The following is a 22,898-nucleotide window of genomic DNA, read 5'->3' as shown; positions in this document are numbered from 1 at the left end:
CTTTCAAACTCCAGAATGAGTAAAATGAGACACAGTAGTGATTATATAAGTAGAATTAGCTCCTTTTACATTAGAGGGCACAATTTTAATGTTTCAGTTCCTTCTTTCTCCTTTTTCAGTGATACAGGTATGTGTAGGGGAAGAAAAATTAGAATTTTGGGGGATTAGTAGAAAATGATTTGTGGAGTTATATTTGTACTTGTGCCAGTGTCACCATGCAGTTGGAATAAACACATAAGGGAAACGTATCCAGTGTATGTGTCAGAATCTCATGGGGTCAGATTTTCTAGGTGCATGGCTGGTTAACCTGATAACGTCACCTGAATGAGGTTGATGGCTAGTAATGGCAGATGATACTTGTATTTTAATAGCAGTAGTAGGTAAAATGTATTTGGGAATACCATCTACCCTACTTAATATACCTTAAAATTTATTTATATATGTACATACATGCTGAAATACATAAGTTGATATATATATATATATATATATATATATATATATATATATATATATATATATATATATATATATATATATATATCTGTATATATATATATCAGCTTCCCAAAGGAGAAAGCTACACTCATAGATTCTGAACTATATCATATATTCAGACCATCACAAGGGGTTAACAGGAACAATTGTAAACTACAAAGGTATACCATGGGCATAGCCCAAGGGAGTATTGAACAAAGTTCAAGAAATTCGGCAAGTGACACATAAAATGGACAAAAAGGGTAGGGAAAGTTTTTATTTTCAAGGATTTGTGCAGACAATGGTGAATAAAAAATTGTATTTCAACTATAAAATGCTGACTTCCTTCCACCCTGGCATATAGGGTTTATGGTGATGCCAGTCTGAATCTGAGGTGATATTGCTATCCCCATTCTTCTACTCTAAAAGACTCTTTTAGGGGAACAACTTCTATATGTTTCAGTCAAAAATATATGACACATCAAGCAAACAGGTTTCTGCTTATCTGCTTACGTAAAGTCAAATGAAATAAGGTGTGTATTTGTTTCTTGCTGTAAATTACCTTCATTCTGTGCACTTTTTGGTACATTCTGGTATGAAAACATCTCAAAATATAGCAATTCAAGAGTTTGGTCAAGATGACCCACCCAAGAGGCTGCAAAATTTTTTTTGCAAAACTAGAACTGTGAAATGGAACTAGTTTAAAATATGAAGCAACTCTAAGCACCAAACTTAGAGACATTAGCCCTATTAGAAAACAAAAGTCATTAAAGCTACAAAATAACAAGTGCAAACATGCTGAACCTGTATTTCCAGGGAGTGACATTCTGGTTGGTCAACAGGTCCCAAGCTCACACCCATGAGGTGTAACTCTTCTTTCCCGTTCCAATAGCTTTCCTTTCTCTCATGTGAAAGCTCCTCAGAAATGACCATGGAAAACATATGAATCATTGAAAGTTACCCTGTGGACCAATTCCTGAAGAGAGAACAGCCACAACTCTGAGATGATTAGACATGTAGTGTTTACTTGATGACTTTCTATACTTCTAGAAACCTTCAAAGCACCAAACTGCCTATTTCAGAACCTAAACTTCCTAGCAGCCTTTGTTCTTTTGAAGACCAAAGACAACTTACCGCTATACAGGGGTCAACCACACCTAACTTGTCCACAGTCTAGTTTTACTTTAATGGACAATTCAACTGGTAGACCTATGCCCGTGCTTGCTTTTTACAATAATTTAGTTTTAGACCAACTTTTTTTCTTTTAATAAAGAAGTTTTAGGCTTCATAAATACAAGTTGATTCTTTTGCAGATATAAGGAAGAGGGAATGGAGAAGTCTTCCCTTCAAATGTTGAGTCATCTAAAATGATTAGCTCAGGAGTTACCATACTCCATGGAAAAACCATCAACCTCAGCTGCAAACCTTTGTTTTCCTTTACTTTAGAAAACACTCTCATTTTATTCATGGATTCCATGAACTGTCCAGTCATGCCTATGAATATCAGCAACTTCTTTCACTTATTCAAATTTCTCATGTTCTTACCATATTTTCAAGACAGCCAAAGAGTACTGCAATATGAAGAAAATGAGCTGGCCAAGAAAAACAAATAATCAACTAAATATTGCCATAATAACCCAGACTTAAACAAAGAATAAGTTTGTATCTTGGATAACATGAAAAAACTTCCATCTAACACAATAAATTCTCATACTAAATGACTTTACTAGTATATGAATTAATATACTAGATTTATTTCTTCTACCCTGACTGCAAATATATTAAACAATTATTTCTTCAATCATCTCTTTCCCCTAGTGGTGGCATTTAAAACTGAGTAACAGTATTTAGCACTCGGTAATTTACAAAATATAAAAAGGCTTTAGGAAAATAACAAGTGGATTCATTTTTCATATACCATTTGATGGAGTGAAGTCTCCTTTTGGGGAATACTGGTGAACAGAACATTTTTTTCTTGTCTGAGTTACTGCTTTCTGGTCTCATTATAGACAGATAACTCCCAAATCTTATGTAGGCCCAGATTCTCTTGGCAAAACTCTCCAGCTCCCTGCACACAGCACAGCTATTTCATCTGTTCTCTTTTTGCAATGAGGACCATGCCTCTCTCTTATGTTCCCAGATGGGTATATGAAAGATAAACTTCCAAAGCCAAAAAATTTCTTGGCATCGTACATAACTCCTGTTTCCTACCCAGACCCTCCACCCCCTGCCAATTTGCCAAATGCAAAACAAACAGTGGGGGAAAAAAAGTCAAGTTCTGAAAATGATCTCCTTCCAAGAGATATGAATATAGCTTATGTCCTTCCCTAATGAGCCTCAGTTTGAAAAGATCCTGATGAGGACTGAGGAACAAAACAGGTGACAGGTTTTTAAGCAGGAGGTAATGAAATGTTACTGAAGGGCGTAATTTATCTGGTCATTATGTGCTCTCTGCCGAAGACTGATTTACACACAGGTCAAAGGAAGTTGGCTTTCTGGAGTCTCCTGAAGCATAAATAATGTTTGCAACCATGAGGAGTTTTCCCTGCATATGGTAGGGACAGGTGCTGTGGTGTCATACTGGGGACTTCCATGATTTTAGCTGAATTCTCCTACGCTGGGCCCAGGCCTCAGACAGGTTCTTCACCTTCGTCCCCTAGGTTGGCAGTTGATGAGATGGATGCTTTGGAATTCATTTTATAAACAGGACGTAAAAGGCCATGACGACGCAGGCGATTGCCACAGCAGCGTGCAGCCTGGTTCCAATCACAGCAGCTAGCAGGCAAAAGTAAAAAGAGAAAAGAAATCACAGCCTACCCTTCATATATGTCCTCACTTTCAAGGTGATACTTTGAAACCACTAGTCACAGATGTAGAGACCTACCAAGAGTCTCAAGAACCCACCCAGGAATGTATTAAATACTACCCTTAAGCTCTAGGTCCTAGTTGAATATACTGTTTATATTTTGCCCTATTTTGAAAACAGATTTAGGTAGGTAGGATTCCAGCTAAAGGTGCCCAAAATGAAAAGTCAGAAAGTATCTGTGTTAATGAAATCAAAACAAAAGATACTCCAAAATACTCTTTCCCAGAAATTCAGAAAAACCTCATTGGGAAAATATTCCTCCCAACAATTCCAGTCAAGTCTAAAATGTTTTGTTTATAAACTTTTACTCCATGGAGAATATTAAAACTACCTTGATGCTAAAATAAACAATTATGTAAAAGTGGAACCAAATACCATCTTAGTCTATCTCATCCTCCACTTTGTAACACCTCACTGTCCAGAGATGGCAATCGCCTCTTCCTGGGCAGACATAATCTTACCTTTGTAAAACACACCCCAAACTCCCTTCTTCTCTGAGAGCAGCCAGGTTTTGAGACGAGGAACTTTCTTGAAGTAGGCACAGGTACAAACAAAGAGCAAACCAAACACCAGAATCCCATCCAAGGAGTACACTGTTACAGGAAGAAAAGAAAACCTTTGGTGCTAATTGAATTTGGGACAGGTAATCCCATCAGAGGACGCTAAGAAGCAGAGTGTGATATACTATCAAGATAACCTCAACTACCTCCTTGACAAGAGGAAGCCAAGGTCCTGGGACTAACACGGTTACCTTATTCCCAAAATAGGCATCCCCCTTAAAACAATTTCACTGTGCGCTATGCACTCCTACCCTTTCACAAACTATAAGTCCTGAGAAGAGGGTATCAGTTCATGTGGAATCAGCATCTCAGGAATGGCCAGTGTGGGCAATAGGTTGAGAGAAGCATAATAATCCTTAGAGCCTCAACTGAGAGAATTAAACATGTTCTTATTATAAATCACGCATGTGACAAAGGAGAGCTAGATATTTAGCCAAGTCTCTCAGATCTGTATCTGTTGAAGAAAATGTTAAGGCAAACAGTGAAGCTTCAGGGAAATGACAAGAGTTAGAATCCATACGACTACAATTTTCCTAAGCTTATCTTACACTCCATGCATGATATTCTACTTACAAACCAAATTTCTGCCAGAATAACAACAGATTCTTGTAAAAAAAAAAAAATCTGAGGCTTCAACATAGTGGAACTATTGTGGAAATAAAAAGCTTCGAACAATTCTATTTCTTACATATGTAAACTGAGCTATTTCTTGCACAGGTAAGCACAATTAATCACCTAATTGCCAAAAAAAGATGTAGAACCACAAAAGGGTGGCTAAAACTTATTCAGTAATTATTATGTGTCAGATTGCTCTCTTATTTCCTGGTTCAGATGATTCCTTGCTCTGGGTGATGTCCCTTTTCCTACTGTGCCGAGTGACCTCAGACCTCTAGCTGTCCAGGAAGCTCCGAAAGAATAATTTACATAACCAGTATCTGCCAGTCCTGGACCACCCTAGCTCTCTCTCTCCCTCCAGTAAAACTATCTCACAGCAAGGTGTCACAAAAGAGTCCAGTAAATTAATACATCCACTAAGTTTTTATGACCAACAATGCCTTTATGTGCTAGTCTTTTCAACCCCTTAAGTTTTTGCAGACAATGCCAAAATTCACAGGGAGGTGAAATTTGAGTCTTCAGCGCCAGGCTTGTAGAGAAGGTACTTTGAGAAGTGTCTTCCTGGGCCCCTCAAGTCTTCCTGGCTAAGAGGCTTTCTCTTCTTCTTCCCTGTAGGTCTGACTCTAAAGACCATAAAAGCCCTGCTCCCTGCCCTTCCCTGGAATTCGGAAATCATGTCTATCAAGTGAAGACGCCTGAAAAATTAGGTCAGATAAACAAGGTGGCAACTGCCACATTTAGAAGAGGCAATGTCTGAATCCTACCCTTTACAACACTAGCCAGGATCTCCAGATGGGACCACCGAGACAGAACTTTAGAATCAAACAAGAGAAAGCTTTTCGGCATTTTTTCAAAACAAGAACTTTTGTAGGATCTACGTTCACCCCCCAAAAGTGTGGGGCTTGAGAACCTCTGTGATTTCTTGGTCCTGCCAACGAGCCTAAAGTATGAGACTGTAAGGGGCTGGGAGAAGGAGCCTGTCTTTTCGCTGGTGCTACAGCAACAGTTCAACCGGGACTGGCCTCTCCAAGAGGCTTGTAAGGGTCAGAACGAACTTCTAGGAAGGGAAGAAGGGAAAGCGCAGGCTAGGGACCGAGGACTCAGGGTGTGGGCACGAGAGGCACTGGGCTTCTAGATGGGCACGGGACCAGGGAACCGCAGAGGGGTACAGGGTACAGGGGCACCCAGAAGCCGAGGGGGGCTGCGCGGGGAGGGGGCGGGGAGAACCGCCACGTCAGTCCCGGCCCCGCCCGCTACGTTTCCTTCGTCCTTCCCTCCCATCCTCCGCTCGGGGCATTGGCATTCACCGTTCGTCATCGCGGCTGGGCCCCGGCCTGGCTAGGGGGTCCGGGATCAGCGGTGGCAGTGGCGAAGGCGGGGGAACCCAGCTCCCGCTTGACACTTCCCGATCTCGTCCGCAGCGACGGGTAGGAGGCGTATTACGCAGGCGCAAGAGCAGAGAGGCGAGCACCGAACACGATCAGGAGTGGCTAGCAGATTGCCGAGCTGGGGGACCTGTGGGAGTGGGGCTTGCGTGCGTCGTAGGGGTAAGAAGCGCGCTATCCCGGAGGCTTCCTACGTGGCCATGGTAATCAAGTCTCTTTTGGGGGCCTCTGCAGAATTAGTGCTGGGGTGTAACCTGACCCGTTCGCGTCGCTGTTGGTGAAAAGGTGAGGACTTGCAGCTTTGCAATTTACTTTGTGCCTTAGCAGCTGGGGGGGGGGGGGGGTGGTGGTGTGTGTGTGTGTGTGTGTGTGTGTGTGTGTGTGTGTGTGCAGCAGCCCACCTGCAACGGATATTAGGGGTCAAGAGGCAGCTCCTGCGGCCTCCCGAACTGCCCTTGCTGCGCGGCTCTTACTCCGTACGGCAATCTGGATAGTCAGGCTGCATCTGAACTTTCGAAATGAAATAAGGAACATTATAACAAAAACAAGTCGCGTATTTCAGATTCTAAAGTTTCATGTTGTCAGGATACATTCATATAATTCCCTGTTTGTTTGCATGGATTTTTTGTTTAAACTTTCAGGAGAGTCTCGATTATCTCCTGTACTTCGTTAATGCTGGGGTCTCCTCGGCCACTTTCACTAAGAATCGGCGATATCTGGTTAACGCTTCTCACACTTGCACAAGCTGATGAGAAGTATCGTCAGGTGTTAGTGGTGGGGATGGGCTGGAGGAGACAAAGCCACAGATTCCATTTTATAAATTGAATTCCTTAATTGCACATAACTCGACCTGCCTTATTCGAGTCCGAGAGAGCGACTCTGAGTCCTCCGAGGCTGAAATTATAAGGTTACCAGTCTGCAGTGCTTGTCACGGTCCTAAAGGGACTGACTCTATGCTCTTCTTGCTGCAGTGCCATCTGCTGGCTACGGCCTGCTTGGTCACGCAGAAGAAAACCTACCAAAGCCTTTTAGGAGCTGGGGTATGGAGAGGCAAAACACAAAAGTATGATTGATGCAGGACAGACTCCTTGCGATATGTATAATATACAGAATAAAAAAAAGGAATATTACGAGACAAAACCTAAGAGAAAGCCAGAGATATGCCCACACATACACACACGAATCCCCCTGCGGAAAAGAATTGCTCAGGACCACTCAAAACCAAAACTAAACAAAAATCCCTAATTGTCTTGGCCTTTGAACCTGTCACCAATCATAATCTAAAACAGCATCAGCACTGGCATTGTCACTAGCAACTGATTCATAATTTTCTGCTTGGATAAAGGCCCCAAGCCCCTCTAACCAGGTCTTAAACAAATTCGTTTTCACTAATTTAGCCTGAATAATGTAGCTCATCTACATCTAAAAACATTCTCCTCCTGTTTGGATACTATGAACTGCACTATCCTCCCTGACCTGTACCTCACTGTTTTCTTTACTCAGGTTCTTCTTCCACCTAAATATAGATGCTTCTAGGATACCCACACTTTCTTTCTCTTATTAACTCTCACTCGGTGACCTATTCTGTTCCCTGGTTTCCACTACAACCTCTGCAGAGTTCTTAAGTTGATGTCCTACCCATGCTCCAGTCCTACGTTTCTAATAGATGCTCATCTGACATTTGAAATGTTTAAAGCCAAATTAATTCTCCGGTTTCTATGATTAAATTTCTTTTCCCTAATCACTAAATTTAAAATCTGTAAATAATCTTTGAATCAATGAACTCTTTTTTTAAAAAAATGGCATTCAAATTGCCCCCTTTACAATTCTACAGACATAACTTTAGTGATCTTACCATTTCAATTCTTTGGAAGCATCCATTATATCCTCACAACAATGAAAACTTACATTCGCATAATATTTTGACATTTTCAAAGCAAACACACCTTGTCATATGGTCTTATTTAATCCACACAGCTGCCTTATTACCCTCATTTTAGAGCTAAACAGGTTTAGGGTAAGGACTGCCCAGTATCATACTCAAACAATAATTCTGGTCTTCTGAACTCAGGACTAGAAAATTTTGCTCCAAACCACAACTGTTGTTTCCTTTAACAGCAACCACTGCCTGCTGAATATGTCTAATTCCTTACCCTGCTACTGTGTTTCCCTGAAAATAAGACCTAGCCAGACAATCAGCTCTAATGTGTCCTTTGGAGCAAAAATTAATATAAGACCCAATCTTATTTTACTATAAGACCTGGTCTTATATAATATAATAAAGACCGATATAATATAATACCGGCTCTTACATTAATTTTTGCTCCAAAAGACGCAGTAGAGCTGATTGTCCGGCTAGGTCTTATTTTTGGGGAAGCAGGGTGTTTAAGGCTTTCCAGGAGTATTTTCCACTTCCCCCTATGAGGACTTTACTCTTCAGCTGTGAAAAGACTATTCTGTGTTCTTCAAATGTACCCTTTGCTTTCACATTTTACTCATGCCAATTACTCTGTTGGAGATAACTTTACCTTATCATTTTTTACTAGATGGAAACCTTTCCAATTTTTGTCATGCTGTGAAAGGTAAGTCTTTGCTTCCCTGTCACTCTGAGAGTTTAAGAATAAAGTTTAAGGACAAAGAAATCACAGTTGAAGAGCTGGGAAGAGTGATTACCTGTCTAATTACTATTTCAAAAAACAGTGGTGGACCACAATATATTACTCCGATTAAGTGGTTCTTTTTCACTCTGCTCCGAATTTACCCTTTTTGGGCACTCGGCGACCAAGACTGAGCAGATCGGATTCCACTCGTTCGCGCGCCTCATTCCGTTTCCTCTGCAACCATGTCTGACGAACCCGATAGGGCTGAGATTGAGAAATTCGATAAATTGAAATTGAAGAAGCCAGAAATGCAAGAGAAAAATCCACTGCCTTCAAAAGAAGCGACTGAACCGGAGAAGCGAGCAGGCGAGTTGTAATGAGGCACGCGGGGCCAGTATGCACTGTACGTTCCACAAGCATTGCCTTCTTGTTTTACTTCTTCTAACTGTTTAACTTTGTAAGATGCAAAGAGGTTGGGTCAAGTTTAAAATGACTGTGCTGCCCCTTTTCACATCAGAACTTCTGACAACAAAGGCCGCTCCTGCCTCTCCCGTCTCCCTGTCTGGCTGGCAGGGAAGGAAAAGAACTTGCATGTTGATGAAGGCAGAAGCTGGGTGGGATGACAGTGAAATCTAGAGTAAAAACCAAGCTGGTCCAAGGTGTCCTGCAGGCTGTAAAATGCAGTTTAATCAGAGTGCCATTTTGTTGTTGTTAAAATGATTTTCATTATTGGACTGCACAATTTTTTAAATAATGCAAATAAAAAGTTTTAAAACCTAAAAAACAATACCCTATTCTGTTTCTCCTTTTTTTCATGTGTTGCTCTCTTTATTCTCCTTCCTACTGTTTCTTCCCACTCATTCATATTTATTGTCTTCCTTATTTCTCCCTCCACCATATTTTTTTCTTTTCCAGTCTTTATAAAGTATTGTACCTTTTTTATGTAAAGGGAATCTCACCAGATTTTTGTTTCAAAATTAGTTATACCAAGAATTTTGTATTTTAAAAAATTATATTGTTTCTCTTTGTAAAATTGAGTTATAATGGTTGTTCCTTTCTAGGGTTCTTGAGGGATTAAATGAATTACTATTTACAGTAATACCTGGCATGAAGTAAGTGCTCCATAACTGTTAGCTATTACTGTTGTGGTTCATTTGTGTAAAAAATATTTACCAATGTCTGCTATGTGCTGGGCACTTTGCTAGATTTGCAGGCATAGAGGCAAAAAAGGGTCCCTGCCCTCAGGGAACAAACTGTACTGGGGAAGATAGATGAATACACATATTTTAGTAGAGCACAGGCATTGTGTAAAGACATTATCTTTGATCTCCACAACTGTTTTGCAGAATATTTCTTCAAGGAGAAATCTGAGGCTCAAAAAAGACATATTGAGGGAGATCACAGGGCTAGTTGGGATCCAAACCCAGGTCTGTCTGACTTCAAAGCTCCCTTCCCCTTGTTTTTACACGGCCTCAAATTAGGATGCTGTCCACTGATACTGATCTTTGATGATTTTGTTTCAAGCATTAGTGTTTCTGTCGCCCTGGAAATGCCCATTGCCTCACATCAGACCAAAGCGTGGGTCACTAGCTCTTTCAGCCCAACTACAGGGAATAAATAACGTCCCACTGGCTGGGGACTAAATTCACACAGTCCTTCCTCAGTTCATTTTAGCCTCCACGAGAAGATGGCAGTTATTGCCAAGTGCCCGTCAGTCAAGAACAGGGGCCTGTTTGTTGGAGTTGTTGCAGTGACTGTGGCAAACACTAATCAGTCCTGGGGATCATGACGATGGCATTCTGGTTGAAGCAAAGAGTAGGTTCAGTCCCAAAGGCACAGCTTACAACAATAGCTTTATTTGAATTGCAACATATTTGAAAAGGGATGTCAAACGGGCATTAATTTATGCTGCAAATATTTGTTCCAGGACTTCTTAAGTGTAAGGAATGTGCTCGCCTTTGGGAGCTGAAAGATGAAACAGACTCTGTTCTTAGTAAGTTTAAGATTTAGTAGACAAGATAAGCTGTGTGTGTGTGTGTGAATAACCAGAAGATACAGTAGAAAGTGAGAAGTGTCACAGGAAAATGAAAACTAAGTGCTGTCAGTGAGTAAAGGACAAAGTGCTTTCGGCTGGAAAGCTAGGGAAGGCTTTAGGAAGGAGCAGACATTTTAGTGGCGCCTGAAAGGCATGTAGCATTTCAACAGAAAGGAAAGGTATTCTAGTGAGAAAGGAGTAGAGTGATCAAAGGAGTGGAAATGGGAAAGTACAAGATAAATTTGGAGCACAGCACGCTCTCTTTCCTCCTTCACTGGCTAACTCCATTCATCACTCACGTCTCAGCTCAAACCCCACTTGCTCAAGGGATGCTTCTCTGATCTTCTTGGGTCCCCTTCCCCCATCATAAATTTCCAGAGCACACAATGTCTATTTAATTCATGCCCACCCCCTCTGCTACATTGTAAGGTTCATAAGCCCTGGACTGTGCATTTGCATTGTCTGTCATTTTATTCACAGTCCCATGGCAGGGGCTGAACATTTTACAGGTGCTTGATAAATATTTGTTGCATGAATAATTGAACGTGGCTTTATGGAATGGAAAGTTCACGAAGAGGAACAGCAGAAGATCATGCTGAAAGGTAGGTTCTTGAATGAAAATAGCTGACACTTAGGGAATGTTTACTACATGCCAGGTACCACCCAGAGCACCTTATGGTATTAACACATCTAAGCCTCATAATAACCTTATAAGGTTAGTAACTGTTATTATCCCCATCTCACAGATGAGGAAATGGATATATGGAGCAGTCAAGTAACTTGTCTCAAAGTAATAGCCGATAGGTAGCACAGCTAGGACTTCAAACCCAACTCATTTGACCTCAGAGCCTGCATGTTTAACCAAAGAGTACGGACATTATTTGGTGAAAGCAGGTGGTTAAGACTGCATTGTGGAAATTCAGAAAGCCATTTAAACAATGACTACCTCCCTAAGCCCCAAACGGAATAGCATTGCAGAGGTCTATACCCTGGGGTGAAGGGGCTGCAGGGTGAGGGTGAGACTGTACAGTTTCTGCCTAAATTTGGGGTCTGGTTGGTACTCTCCCATCATTCCTAAAGCCCACCACCCAGCCTCCTGTGTTTTTCTTTTCTGAGAGTCCCACCCCTGCCATTCCTTGCAAATTATTCTCACAGAAGTCAGCTCTACTTCTCTCTCTGCTGACTCCATTCTTATGTGAACAAATACCCTTGTCATTAACCTTTTCTTTAAAAACTCATTCCATTTTTTTTCTATAATGAAAACCTGGCTTTTCCTAGCAGTTTGCTAGGTGACACAAATTCACAGCCTTCTTCATTCAGTAATTATTTATTCAAAGTCCACTTTCCTTGATCCTACGGCCCTCTGAGGCTAGTTTCCTCTCTCTGCTTTTCTACCTTTCACTATCCACTATACACTCATTCCTTCACCCCTTATAATCTGGCTTCCATCTGCACCATTGCCCTCAAACTATTTTGTCCAGATTATTCTCCCACCTCCTAATTGTCAAATCAAGGCCTTTTCTTAAGTCTCTTAATTTCTGTGGTACCGAGCATACCTGACCACACGCTTCTTTTTGAAATTTTTTCTGTTTTGGCTTTCAAAACATTCTTCTCCTCTTCCTCTTCTGTCTCTTCTCTTTGTCTTTTTTCTTTTATCTTTTGCTATCTTTCGAGCCATTCCTTGTGTCTTTTCTTTCTCTTGATGTACCTTTTCTAAGGGTCTGCCCTTTGCCTCCCTTCTCTCTTTCCTGTGTCTTTAAACTATCACCTAGGTGTTTGTGTCTCCAATCCCATGTTCTCTAGTCCTAATGTCTGTGGATTTCCAGGCCTGCACTTCCATCTGTCTTTAGGACATCTGTAGAGTTTCAAACTCAGACTGAACTCATTTTTTCCTTCCCCAATTGCTTTCCCCTTTTACTTTCCAATTTATATTAATAGCATCATGTTAATCTGGATGTGAAAGTCTCTCTCCATAGCGCTCCAATTCATTCAGACACAAAGTCCTGTAAATTCTTCTAAAGCTCCTTCTTAATTCAGGTTGTAATTGTCTCTCATCCTAGGAACTCTCCCTGCTAAAGTGATCTTTTTTAAAAAGGTAGGGACATGTCACTCTTCTGCTTAAAGATCGCCCCCAAACCCTGGCAGTTTGAAGTTCAGTCTCTGAAGAGAACATACAAGGCCTTTTACACTCTTAGCTCTAGCTTCATTCCACCCTCATTTCCTGCACCCCACCCAACAATCTGGGCTCTGGCAAGCCACCTAAAACATCTTCTAGAAGCATACCATGACTTTTTACTTTCTGTGCTGCATTTCTGCTTTGCTCATAACACTGCAATTTTTTCCCCTTTATATTTTGGATCTCTGGTTCCAAAGGTTGAATTATTCACACTCAGTTCATGACATACTATCGTAACTGGCCCTTTTCCAAGTCCTTCATTTGTTATTTATCTATGCATTCGCTTTATACCTATTCCCATTTCTCTTATGTCGCAACATTTCTAATGTAGTTAATGTCTATGCATTTTATATATTCCTATAAAATATGTATTTTTTGTATCTATGTATATTTAATTTACATAAATGGTACTGTCATAGATTTTACTGTGTCTCTACTTTTTAAGTTGGGTACTATGTTTCTAAGCTCTGTCCATGTCACTAGTCGATTGCTTCTGATTGCTGCATAGTCCTCGTTGGTGTGCCTCCAGTACATTTTACCGATCCACTCCCCGGATAATGGACACCGTGAATGTTTTATACCTGATCTCCTGGACAAGGCCAGCATTTCATCACTACCTAACACAGCAGTTCTCAACCCTAGCATACTCAACAGTCTACTTTAAATAATAAATATAATGTCTCCTTTTTAATTCTGAAGTGAAATGCACAGATGACATAACCTCCTGCTGTAGGTAGCCTCTCAAATAACCTCCAATGATGTCTGCCTCCTGGTATTCTCATCCTTGTGTAATCCCCTCTCCTTGAGAGTGGGCTGCATTTACTGACTTCTAGTGAACAGAAGTAAAGTGATGTGACTTGCAAGGTTAGGTCACAAACAAAACAAAACAAAACAAAACAAAACAAAACAGTGGCTTCTGTCTTGGGTGTTCTTCCTGGTTCTCTCTCTCATCTGCTCTGAGAGAAGCCAGCTGCCATGTTGTAAGCTGCCCTGTGGAGAGAACCATGTGGCAAGTAACTGAGGGAGGCCTTTGGCAATAGCTAGTAAAGAACAGAGGCCCTTGGTCTAACAACCTGAAGGAGCTAAATCCTGTTGACAACCATGTGAGTAATTTTGGAAGTGGATCCTTCCCCATCAACACTTCAGATGAGACTTGTAGCCCCAGCAAACACCCTGACTGCAACGTAAGGGACCTTTAGCCAGAGGCACCAAGATGAACTGCACCCAGAATCCTGACCCACAGAAACGGTGTGATAAATGTTTATTGTTTTTGCCAGTAAGTTTTGGGATGATTTGGTACACAGCAGTAAATAACGAATACACCTAACTACCCATATAATTTAAAAATAATATGTACTATCCTAACTGAATTATAAAGGTAAAATAAAGATAGTAAACTATAATAATATGTTTCAATATGCAAATGCCCAGATATGACTATACTAGAGGGTATAATGATTTTAGATGCTTGCACCTATGTATAGAATCATCATGAATGCAGGAGCTACAAATGCAGACTGATTCTAGTGAGTACTGGCTACTCACATTACTACAAGTGATGTGGCCCTTGGTGATATTATTTCCCGAAATGGTTCATAGCTCTTGATAAGTTCCAAACAAAACAAAGTGTAATCTGCTGCATTTCAGGGTAGTTGCTGTTTGGGGAAAAATTCCAAGTTCTTTTCTTCCTGTGGGCCTTTCTCCGTTCATACAGAATATTTTACTTCTGATTCTTTTGGTTACCAAGTATGTTTTTTTACCCCCTACACCAAGCAATTCTGTAACACCAGCTAGATGTCCTACAATTTAACTCAATTCTGACACTATCTACCTGGAGATAGCGTCAGACCCACAGGTTAGGGTCTCAGTCCCATGAGACTGCCTCTCTCCCTCACTGAACTGCCAATCGTCGCACTAGGCCCCCAGAATACCCACAACATCTGTCTGATTTGGCTGCAAATGGAAGATTCCAATGAGCTCCTCCTCTTGTATTTGATTCTTTGCTAGAACAGCTCACAGAACTCAGGAAAACACTTAATGTTTACCAGTTTATTAAAGGATATGATAAAGGATCCAGATGAACAGCCAGATGAAGAGATACATACATAAGACGAAACTTGCAAGGGTGCTGAGTGAAGAGCTTCTGTCCCTATGGAGTTGGGGTATGGCCCTCTCCCTGTATGAGGATGTGTTCCCCCACCTGGTGGCTCTCTGAATCTCCTACTGTTGGGGTTTATGTCTCATGTAGGCACGATCAATTAACTCCATTTCTAGCCCTCTCCCCTCTCTGAGGAGTGGGCGGGTGGGGCTGAAAATTCCAAGTTTCTAATCATGGCTTTGTCTTTCCGGTGACCAGCCCCCCTCCAGGAGCCATCCCAGAGCCCACCCAGAGTCCTAGTGCTGTTATCGCTTAGGAGTTTACAAGGGTTTTTAGGAACCCTGTGTCAGGCATGAGGTCAAAGACCAGGCGCTATTATAGAACAAGAGATGCTCCTAGAGCTTTTGTCACTTAGGAAATGACAAGGGTTTTAGGAGCTCTGTGCCAGGAATCAGGGTCAGGGATGTGTATGTACAAATGAACATATGTAAACAAAATTAGGTCAGATAATGATAAACAGTTTTCACTCACATGAATGTTTGGCAGAACATTCAGAAATAGTGTATTGTGGGACAGTTTTTCCTTATGTGGCATCACCTCTTGCACTGAGAACGTCTTACATCCTTAGTTTTAGGCTTCTAATGCCTGCGGTTTTCCCAATCATCCTTTGGACTAAAAAACTCCCCACAACAACTTAAATCCTCAATCTAAGGGGTAGAATCGCCGGCTTGAGAACTAGTAGGAAGAACAATATCCCGCAAAACCAATACAGTGTTTGGCAATAACAATGGAACTCTAAATTGTTGAAACTGTTTAAATACACGGTTGGGGTAGCCCAAGACCGCTGGCTAGCCCCCCAATGATCCACAACTTGGCAGTACCGAACCAGGAAACAGTGATTCGCTATGTAGAAGCAAATTTAGGGTGACAGCGAGATACACGCCTCCTAAGCCATGATTTTGCTTTTCTTTGCTAATATTTCATTCCGTCTTCGGTATGACAGAGCCAAGATCTCTCTTCCCGGTCTCCCTGAGCAGTGCCCAGGTCGGCCCCGAGGCGTGACGCTCCGTCCCTCTCCGGCGTGTCAGTCACGATTAGGCCCCGCCCCTCCCTGCGCGTCACCGGAAGTGAGGCGGAGGAAGTAGTAACAGCCGCCGGGAGCGAGGCGGGCCGGGTTCTGTAGGCCGGCCGGTGGGATGGCAGATGAGGAAGAGGACCCCACTGTGAGTGACCACCTCTGTTCCAACCCGCTCTTTTCTTCACTCTCTCGGGTACAGTAGCGGAGGCCGAGCTCGGAATCGGGTCTATTTTCCGTAGTGAATTCAGCCGAGAGAGTCGGGGACTTAACGCGACGCGAGCCTTTCCCTTCGATTTTTCTCGGAGCGAGTAGGACGTGAAGGAAGAGTAAGAAGGTGGCCCCTTGTCCTTTGCATTTGGTCCATAGATGCCAGACACCCTTCATAACGCCGAGAGAGTCATTAGAGGTCAAAGCTAATGTTAGCGCTCATTATGAACCAACAGTTCAACTGCTAACAAAACTGTATATGTCTTGTAAAGTATGGACCGAAAGTCAGGGAACCTGCATTTGAAAATCTTTATTCTGCGTGAGCTAGTTATTTAACTTTGAGGCTCGGTTTTCTTGTCACAAAATGGGGTAAGGCTTACTTAAGTTCCTAGCACTGTATGAGCAGCGCTTAGTAAATACTAGTTTTGCTTGCTTTGATTCGGTATCAACTCTTCTAATCGTAAACTAGCAATAAGCTAACTTGGCTTTTTTAAAAAGTAGGGTCATTGGAACTCTTCCAGGAAAGGCAGTAGAATGACTTGGGGACATTTTAGCAGCCGTTCCTGCATGAATCGGAGGTTGGACTAATACAGTCTTTAGGGCCTTAATTTGTTGCTTTAGGCTTTCTGGCATGGTGTCAATATTGAAATAGGAAATAAAAATTAATAAATTAAAAAATCAAATGCAATGCAATTACTTGACATTTCTATGTATACATTTTAACTTCTAGTTTGAGGAGGAAAATGAAGAAATTGGAGGAGGTGCAGAAGGTGGACAGGGAAAAAGAAAGAGACTCTTTTCTAAAGAATGTAAGTATATACACAGTGATTTTATTATAGATGATAAATGTTTTGGACATGTGCATTCAAAAATTTATTGTTCTTAATGTGTTTTCCCTGTAGGGTCATTATTCTCGGATTTGCCTATGCAATTCTGTTTAACTTGTGAATCAGAGCTAGTAATGATCCTAACCCCAATTTTTATATATGTATGTATAATTACATACACACACACTTTTTTAAAGTGAGGAATTGTGATCAGTGTTTCAATTCAGGGCCTAAGAACATACTTGTACTTTTCCTGTCCTATACTTTTCTAGCAGTAGGAGCAGGGACTTCTTTGGCTGTAAGCCAAGGGTTAGGATGGATCCTTGAACAGGTACTGACGGTAGGACGGAAGTTGGAGCTTCAGACTATGGCATTGGACAAAGCAGGAAGGGGGTGAACAGTGTGAGGCATTACAGTGGCATAGAGAGTATAGCGTATTGGTCCTCTGTTCTGTTCCCTTAATAGACAGGTTTAACTCTTTTTGTCAGCAAGAGGGAATACTGCTGCTACTACTGATGGCCCAGGCCACCCTGAGAGGCACCTGAAAATCTCCCAATCCCGGGTCCCTTACATGTATTGACAAATGGGGCAACACAGGAATACCTGGTTTATTTATGCTGGGTCAGATGTAAGCAGTTCCTAAAGGTTCTTGAAACTGCAAAATCAGTATGTTTTTTTATTTTTTAATCACTCAGATTCTTCTTCATATCTCAGTTCCTTACCTTATTCCATCTCTGATGCCATTTACTCCATTTGTACGTGGTTTTACTTCTTATGTCAGCATATGAAGGGGGTTTCTATACCAGAGTACCCCAAAGTCGGTTCTTAGCAGAAATCTCTGTTCTACTTGAAATGCTTTATTTTTGTGATGACAAGAATTTGGAATCTTCACAGCCTTCTCCTTGTCTTACTTCAGTCTTGATATATATTGCTGACCAAGAGCTGTTCTCCTAAAACTTAAAAAAATTATTTTTGCTAATATAACAAAGTTGCAAAGCATTCACTGGTATTTGTTTATGTCTTCACAGACCCTTTAACCAAATACAGTTTACATATTTACTATTAAATATGCATTTTCCTTTTCCAGTGAAATATATTTCCCCACTAGTGAATTCTACCCATCAAAATATTAATGACAGTCTCTTCTTCAAAATATTTAAGGAAAAATAATAAGTATACAGTAGAGAATCCTGGTGGACATTACTTCAGTCAAATCATTAAAGTTAACATCACCGGTGACATATATTGACATCATGCACCCCTCTGGTACCTTTCTTAGTAATGCATAACCACAATATAATCATGAGAAAGCATCAGACAAACCCACATTGAGAGACATTCTATAAGATAACTGACCAGTATTCTTCAGAAGTGTCAAGGTCACAAAAGATGAGTGTGACAAACTGTCACAAATCAGAGGAAACTAAGGAGACATGACAACTAAATAGTATAGGATCCTAGAACAGAAAAAGGACATTAGTGGAAAAACTGGTGCAATCTGAGTAAGTTCTGTACTTGTACCAGTGTCAATTTCTTAGTTTTGATAAATGTCGATGGTTATATAAGATGTCAACATAAGGGGAAGCTGGATATAGGGTATTTGGGAACTGCTATTTTTGTAAGTCATCTATAAGACTGAAATTATCTTAAAAAGGGAAGGCGGGGGCAAGAAAGTTTTCAGAATCCAAAGGAATGAGAGAGAGAATATTGGCTCCTGTGTTTTGTGTTCTCCCTCCTTATCTGGACCTAATGGTTCTTGCCAGTGTAAACCCTAGGGATACCTCTATCCCAGGCTGGCTTCCAAGTCACCCCTTTATTTTCTTCCCTAGGCCTGATCTACTTTCTTCTCTTTTTAGTTCTACCAGCTTTTGCTTCTCCTAAATAGGAATTATTCTTAATGTACTCATTCCTGCCTTTAGACGTAGTCTAGTTCCTTTCTTTTTCAAAAAATGTAAAACTTACAATAAATTGTAGTCTTATGTGAACAGCTTGATGAATTTTATGCATATACATATACTTATAACCACCACTCAGATCAATATACAAAACATTTCCAATGTATGACAGAGTTTCTTAACATTTATGTACCCGTTTGAGAATCTAGTAAGAGTTGATTCTTCCCAGAAAAATGGACACAGACAAATAATGTATAAAATTTTTGCATGTAATTTCAGGAGGGTTCAAGGACTTCTTGAAGCTTGTTCATGGACTAACTGGGAGTTTATAGGATAAGAATCCATATGGATTCCATCTGCCCTAAACGACCAAGTTGTGGGTAGGGGTATAGACTCTGAAGCCATATCAGATGGGTACAAATTCTGGTTCAATCTCTTACTATCTGTGTGACTTTGGGTAAGTCACTTCACTTGGTGCCTGAATTTTTTTCATCTATGTAGAATGAGGATAATAATAGTATCTACTTCAAAGGATTGTTGTGAGGATTAAATGAGTTTTATACATGAAGGGCTTAAAACAGTGCCTGGCATATAGTAAAGGCGATATATATTTTAGGTCTTAGCAGTTATTTTTATTAACTCTGTTTTAGACTTCTCTTTTGTATTTTTTATGGTTCCTTCAGATGAAGCCTAAAAGGGCTTTGCCAGCAGTTGCATTCATTGATCTAGGGAATCAAATGTCAAGATTCTGTATAGTAAGCCCTTTGCTGTCTCCTTTTGATTACCTTGTTCTTCCTATAAGAAGGTAATTAGAACACTTTGTCTCCTGTCCTTTTCCTTGGTAGTGGCAGAAAGGATTTTGCCTTTTGTTTTCTGATGCCTCTCTCTCTCTCTCTCAGTGAAGGCTAAGCCATTGCTACTCATCCTGTCCCTGCCTATTTAAACGTATTCTGGGGCTGTTCGTGAGTAGATGATAGAGGTTAGGGAAAGAATATCGATGTCAGGGTTCAGTAGCTGGGAGGGAAGGGCAGTTCCTATCTATTAGGTAGGGACAGTTGGTTATGAGATTGTGTTTAAAACCTCTTATACCCAAGTCATACTTGGAGACAACAAATACAATGGAAATACATTTTCATACCAGTATCTTCTATAACTTTGTTCAGTTCTAATTTGAAAAAACTATTGCTCAAATTGTTAAATTTGTTTAAGTAAACAAAAATGATTGTTTTTTTTACAGTACGATGTATGATGTACGGGTTTGGGGATGACCAGAATCCTTACACTGAGTCAGTGGATATTCTTGAGGACCTTGTTATAGAGTTCATCACTGAAATGGTAAGTTTTTTTTTGTAATTGGTCTTAGTTAATTGAGGAATAGATTTGAAATTCTAACTTTTAGATAAGACGAGAACTATGGCATCCTTTTGAAATTAGCAGTCCATTTGAGGGCCTGTTTTATGGAGGATACTGGTTACTACTTATCATTAAGGATGGAGATTATATATACGATATACGTATATATTATACAGAGGATGCCAAAAAACTGTATATACATTTTAAGAAAGGAAAAAACTGTAAAATTATGCTGATGGTAACCACTTTGAGCACCTCTTGTAATTGCAGAAGTCAAATATGACTTGTATTCATCTTTTGTTACCGGTATATATTATTACAATTTTTAAAATGTGTGTACATTTTTTTTTTGGCACCCTCTGTATATATACACATATATACACATGTACATATATGTGTGTACATATGTGTGTATACACACAATATAGAAAACTCATGCTAAGATTTTGGTGAATATTCTTTTGACTTTTTGCATGTATTTTTAAACTTTATAAAATTGAAATCATACAGTATATACACTCTTATAAACTGTTTCATTTAGGTAAGTCTAGAATGGGGGGTCCAAACTGTGGCCCGCGGGCCAACTGCGGCCCGCAATCCATTTTTAATTGGCCCGCAGCAAATTCCAAAAATATATTTAGTTTACTTAAATAAACCAGGTGAGGCAATATATACTTCACCTCTAGTGAGTGGCCCGGCTATTTGTGTATTTTACCGCATATGGCCCTTGGTGAAAAATGTTGAAAAGAGTTTGGACACCCCTGGTCTAGAACATTTTACCCATGTCATTGTGTAATACTCTAATATTTTTAATGGTTTCATAAGAATTGAATGGATGTGCTCAAGTTTGTTTATTTCATGACTTAATATTTAGTTTCCCTTTTTTTAGTCATTAGAAATAATCTATCATGGACCTTTGTTTTTGCACAGGATGAATATATAATGATAAGGGATGAGATAGAAGATGAGATTTAATTTTAAGAAAATCCACAAATATTTATTGGTTATTGAGGTAGACACCAAGCTTAAATGAAATGGGTGGTTATAAAGAAATTACAGAATTATTTTACACCAATGAAGGAAAAAACTACGTACGTCAAAAAAAAAATCAATAAATTTGATAGTTTTCATGTTCTTAATATTAAAGAAAGTCTATGAAGCATGAAGGGAAACATTGCTAATAACAGTAGAAAGTGGATAGAGGACATGAACAGAAAGAAAATTCACAAATGAATAGCTATAATAATTAGAAGATAAAATCTTCAAACTCACCAGCATTGAAAAAATGCAAATTAAATGAGTAAAATATTAGATTTTTAAAAAATTAATTGAATTTAATATGTTTCTTTGTAATAGACTCACAAAGCAATGTCAATTGGAAGACAAGGGCGGGTACAAGTTGAAGATATCGTCTTCTTGATTCGAAAGGACCCAAGGAAGTTTGCTAGGGTTAAAGACTTGCTTACTATGAATGAAGAATTGAAACGAGCTAGAAAAGCATTTGATGAAGCAAACTATGGATCTTGACACCTTCATACTTTCTGAAGCTTCATTGTCTTCTGGGGAAACCATATATAATAACTGTATATTTTCCACAGTAAGGTCCTGATGTCTAGCCATGTAAGTGAAAGATGGAGTAACATCGTTTCCCACCTTTGTTTTCATGTTCTTCGATTTTAGAGTGATAATTTGAGCCTTTAATTGCCTGCCATTATAGTACCATACCTAAATTACTTCGTGGGTTTTAATGGCCACATGTAAGTTGAAGGACCTTGCAAACCACGTAGTACCTTCTGACGTGTGACTGTCTAAATGATGAAGTATTCTTTATGTATCGGGTGTATTTGTGCCATTGTAAGCTATATTGTAGCTGTTTAATACGTGAAATCTAAATGGCACCTTTGACTCTATGACAGCTAAGCCCATGTGTTTCATGTACGCTGAAGTTTTTAGACTACAGTAGTCTGAGAGGTTATTAAACGATAGTAAACTGGTTTGGTTTTTTTAAGGAGAAGATGTTATAAGAAAATACAGTCTTTTGTAAGTGTTTATCTTAAGGTAATTTGTTTTAATAGTTTTTCTTCAGATACAGAGTGATTGGGGTGGGAGAAACTGAAAGTTTTATGTGAATGCTTCTGTGTGGGAAGGCTCTTTTTGATTTAAAACCTTTTGTACTTAAAATATACTGTTTGTCAAGTTTTAAGAGAACTCATTTCCCCAGGGTCAGATTAAAGCTTCTAAAAATAAATGCTTTCAGTAGCAAGAAGGGCATTACTAAAAAGCTGATGGCAGGATAAGCTTTTGGGGTAGTGTTTTATTAACGTATTTGTTAGTACTTGTTCATTGTGGAAATGTGCACTTGACTGAAACAATATTTGGCTAGGGAAACCACTTTTGTAATTCAGGGTATACAGGTTTTGTGTGTATTTAGCTTATTGTATTAAATTATTATTGTACTTAGCCTAAAATAAGGATTAAAATTACATTTAAAGTCATCACTGACTATTACTCTTTGTGAAACTGAATGTCTTGTGTGCCACTTCTAAACATTATCTATAAAATCAGTACTTAGGAAAAATTTACTTTCTTAACCTATTGATACACAGAGTAAAGTATGAAAAATTAAAAAGATTAATACTTGAATTTGACTGTGTGATTGATCAGCTCCCTCTGTTACTGATAATATAATTCAAGCTGCTTAATCTCACTGAAAACTTTTTTTCTAT

General features: G+C 39.8%; 2 protein-coding genes and 1 pseudogene across 3 annotated transcripts; 2 read left to right on the top strand and 1 right to left on the bottom strand.

Annotated features, from left to right (window-relative positions):
• Positions 1–728: 728 nt before the first annotated feature.
• On the bottom strand, positions 729–5,963 carry TMEM167B (transmembrane protein 167B). Its single transcript, XM_019730528.2, has 3 exons — positions 5,826–5,963; positions 3,805–3,936; positions 729–3,252 (listed from the first exon to the last, which is right to left on the bottom strand). The coding sequence occupies exons 1-3, from the start codon at positions 5,833–5,835 to the stop codon at positions 3,170–3,172; spliced, it is 225 nt and encodes a 74-aa protein (XP_019586087.1). The 5' UTR covers positions 5,836–5,963; the 3' UTR covers positions 729–3,169.
• A 69-nt stretch (positions 5,964–6,032) lies between these two features.
• Positions 6,033–9,290, top strand: LOC109446776 (thymosin beta-4; annotated as a pseudogene).
• A 6,635-nt stretch (positions 9,291–15,925) lies between these two features.
• TAF13 (TATA-box binding protein associated factor 13) lies at positions 15,926–22,667 on the top strand. 2 transcript variants are annotated; one of them, XM_019730530.2, is made up of 4 exons: positions 15,926–16,035; positions 16,828–16,906; positions 20,057–20,154; positions 21,529–22,667. In XM_019730530.2, exons 1-4 carry the CDS (start codon positions 16,009–16,011, stop codon positions 21,697–21,699), a joined length of 375 nt encoding a protein of 124 aa, XP_019586089.1. In that variant the 5' UTR covers positions 15,926–16,008; the 3' UTR covers positions 21,700–22,667. The 2 variants fall into 2 exon arrangements, with proteins under 2 accessions (XP_019586089.1, XP_019586088.1); XM_019730529.2 differs by having other exon boundaries at positions 15,940–16,083.
• The last annotated feature ends 231 nt before the right edge of the window (positions 22,668–22,898 follow it).

The sequence above is a fragment of the Rhinolophus sinicus genome, linkage group LG14 (genome assembly GCF_036562045.2).
Source record: "Rhinolophus sinicus isolate RSC01 linkage group LG14, ASM3656204v1, whole genome shotgun sequence".
Taxonomy (NCBI): Eukaryota; Metazoa; Chordata; class Mammalia; order Chiroptera; family Rhinolophidae; genus Rhinolophus; species Rhinolophus sinicus.
The sequence above is the reverse complement of the archived record's forward strand: the minus strand, read 5'-3'. Positions and strand labels throughout refer to the sequence as shown.

Coding starts and splice junctions, on each gene's coding strand:
- TAF13 (XM_019730529.2), top strand. CDS start 16,009: ATGGCAGATGAGGAAGAGGACCCCACTGTGAGTGACCACCTCTGTTCC. Junction 16,907..20,056: donor GAGACTCTTTTCTAAAGAAT/GTAAGTATATAC, acceptor TTTTTTTTACAG/TACGATGTATGATGTACGGG. Junction 20,155..21,528: donor TAGAGTTCATCACTGAAATG/GTAAGTTTTTTT, acceptor TCTTTGTAATAG/ACTCACAAAGCAATGTCAAT.
- TMEM167B (XM_019730528.2), bottom strand. Junction 3,253..3,804: donor TTGGGGTGTGTTTTACAAAG/GTAAGATTATGT, acceptor TTTGCCTGCTAG/CTGCTGTGATTGGAACCAGG.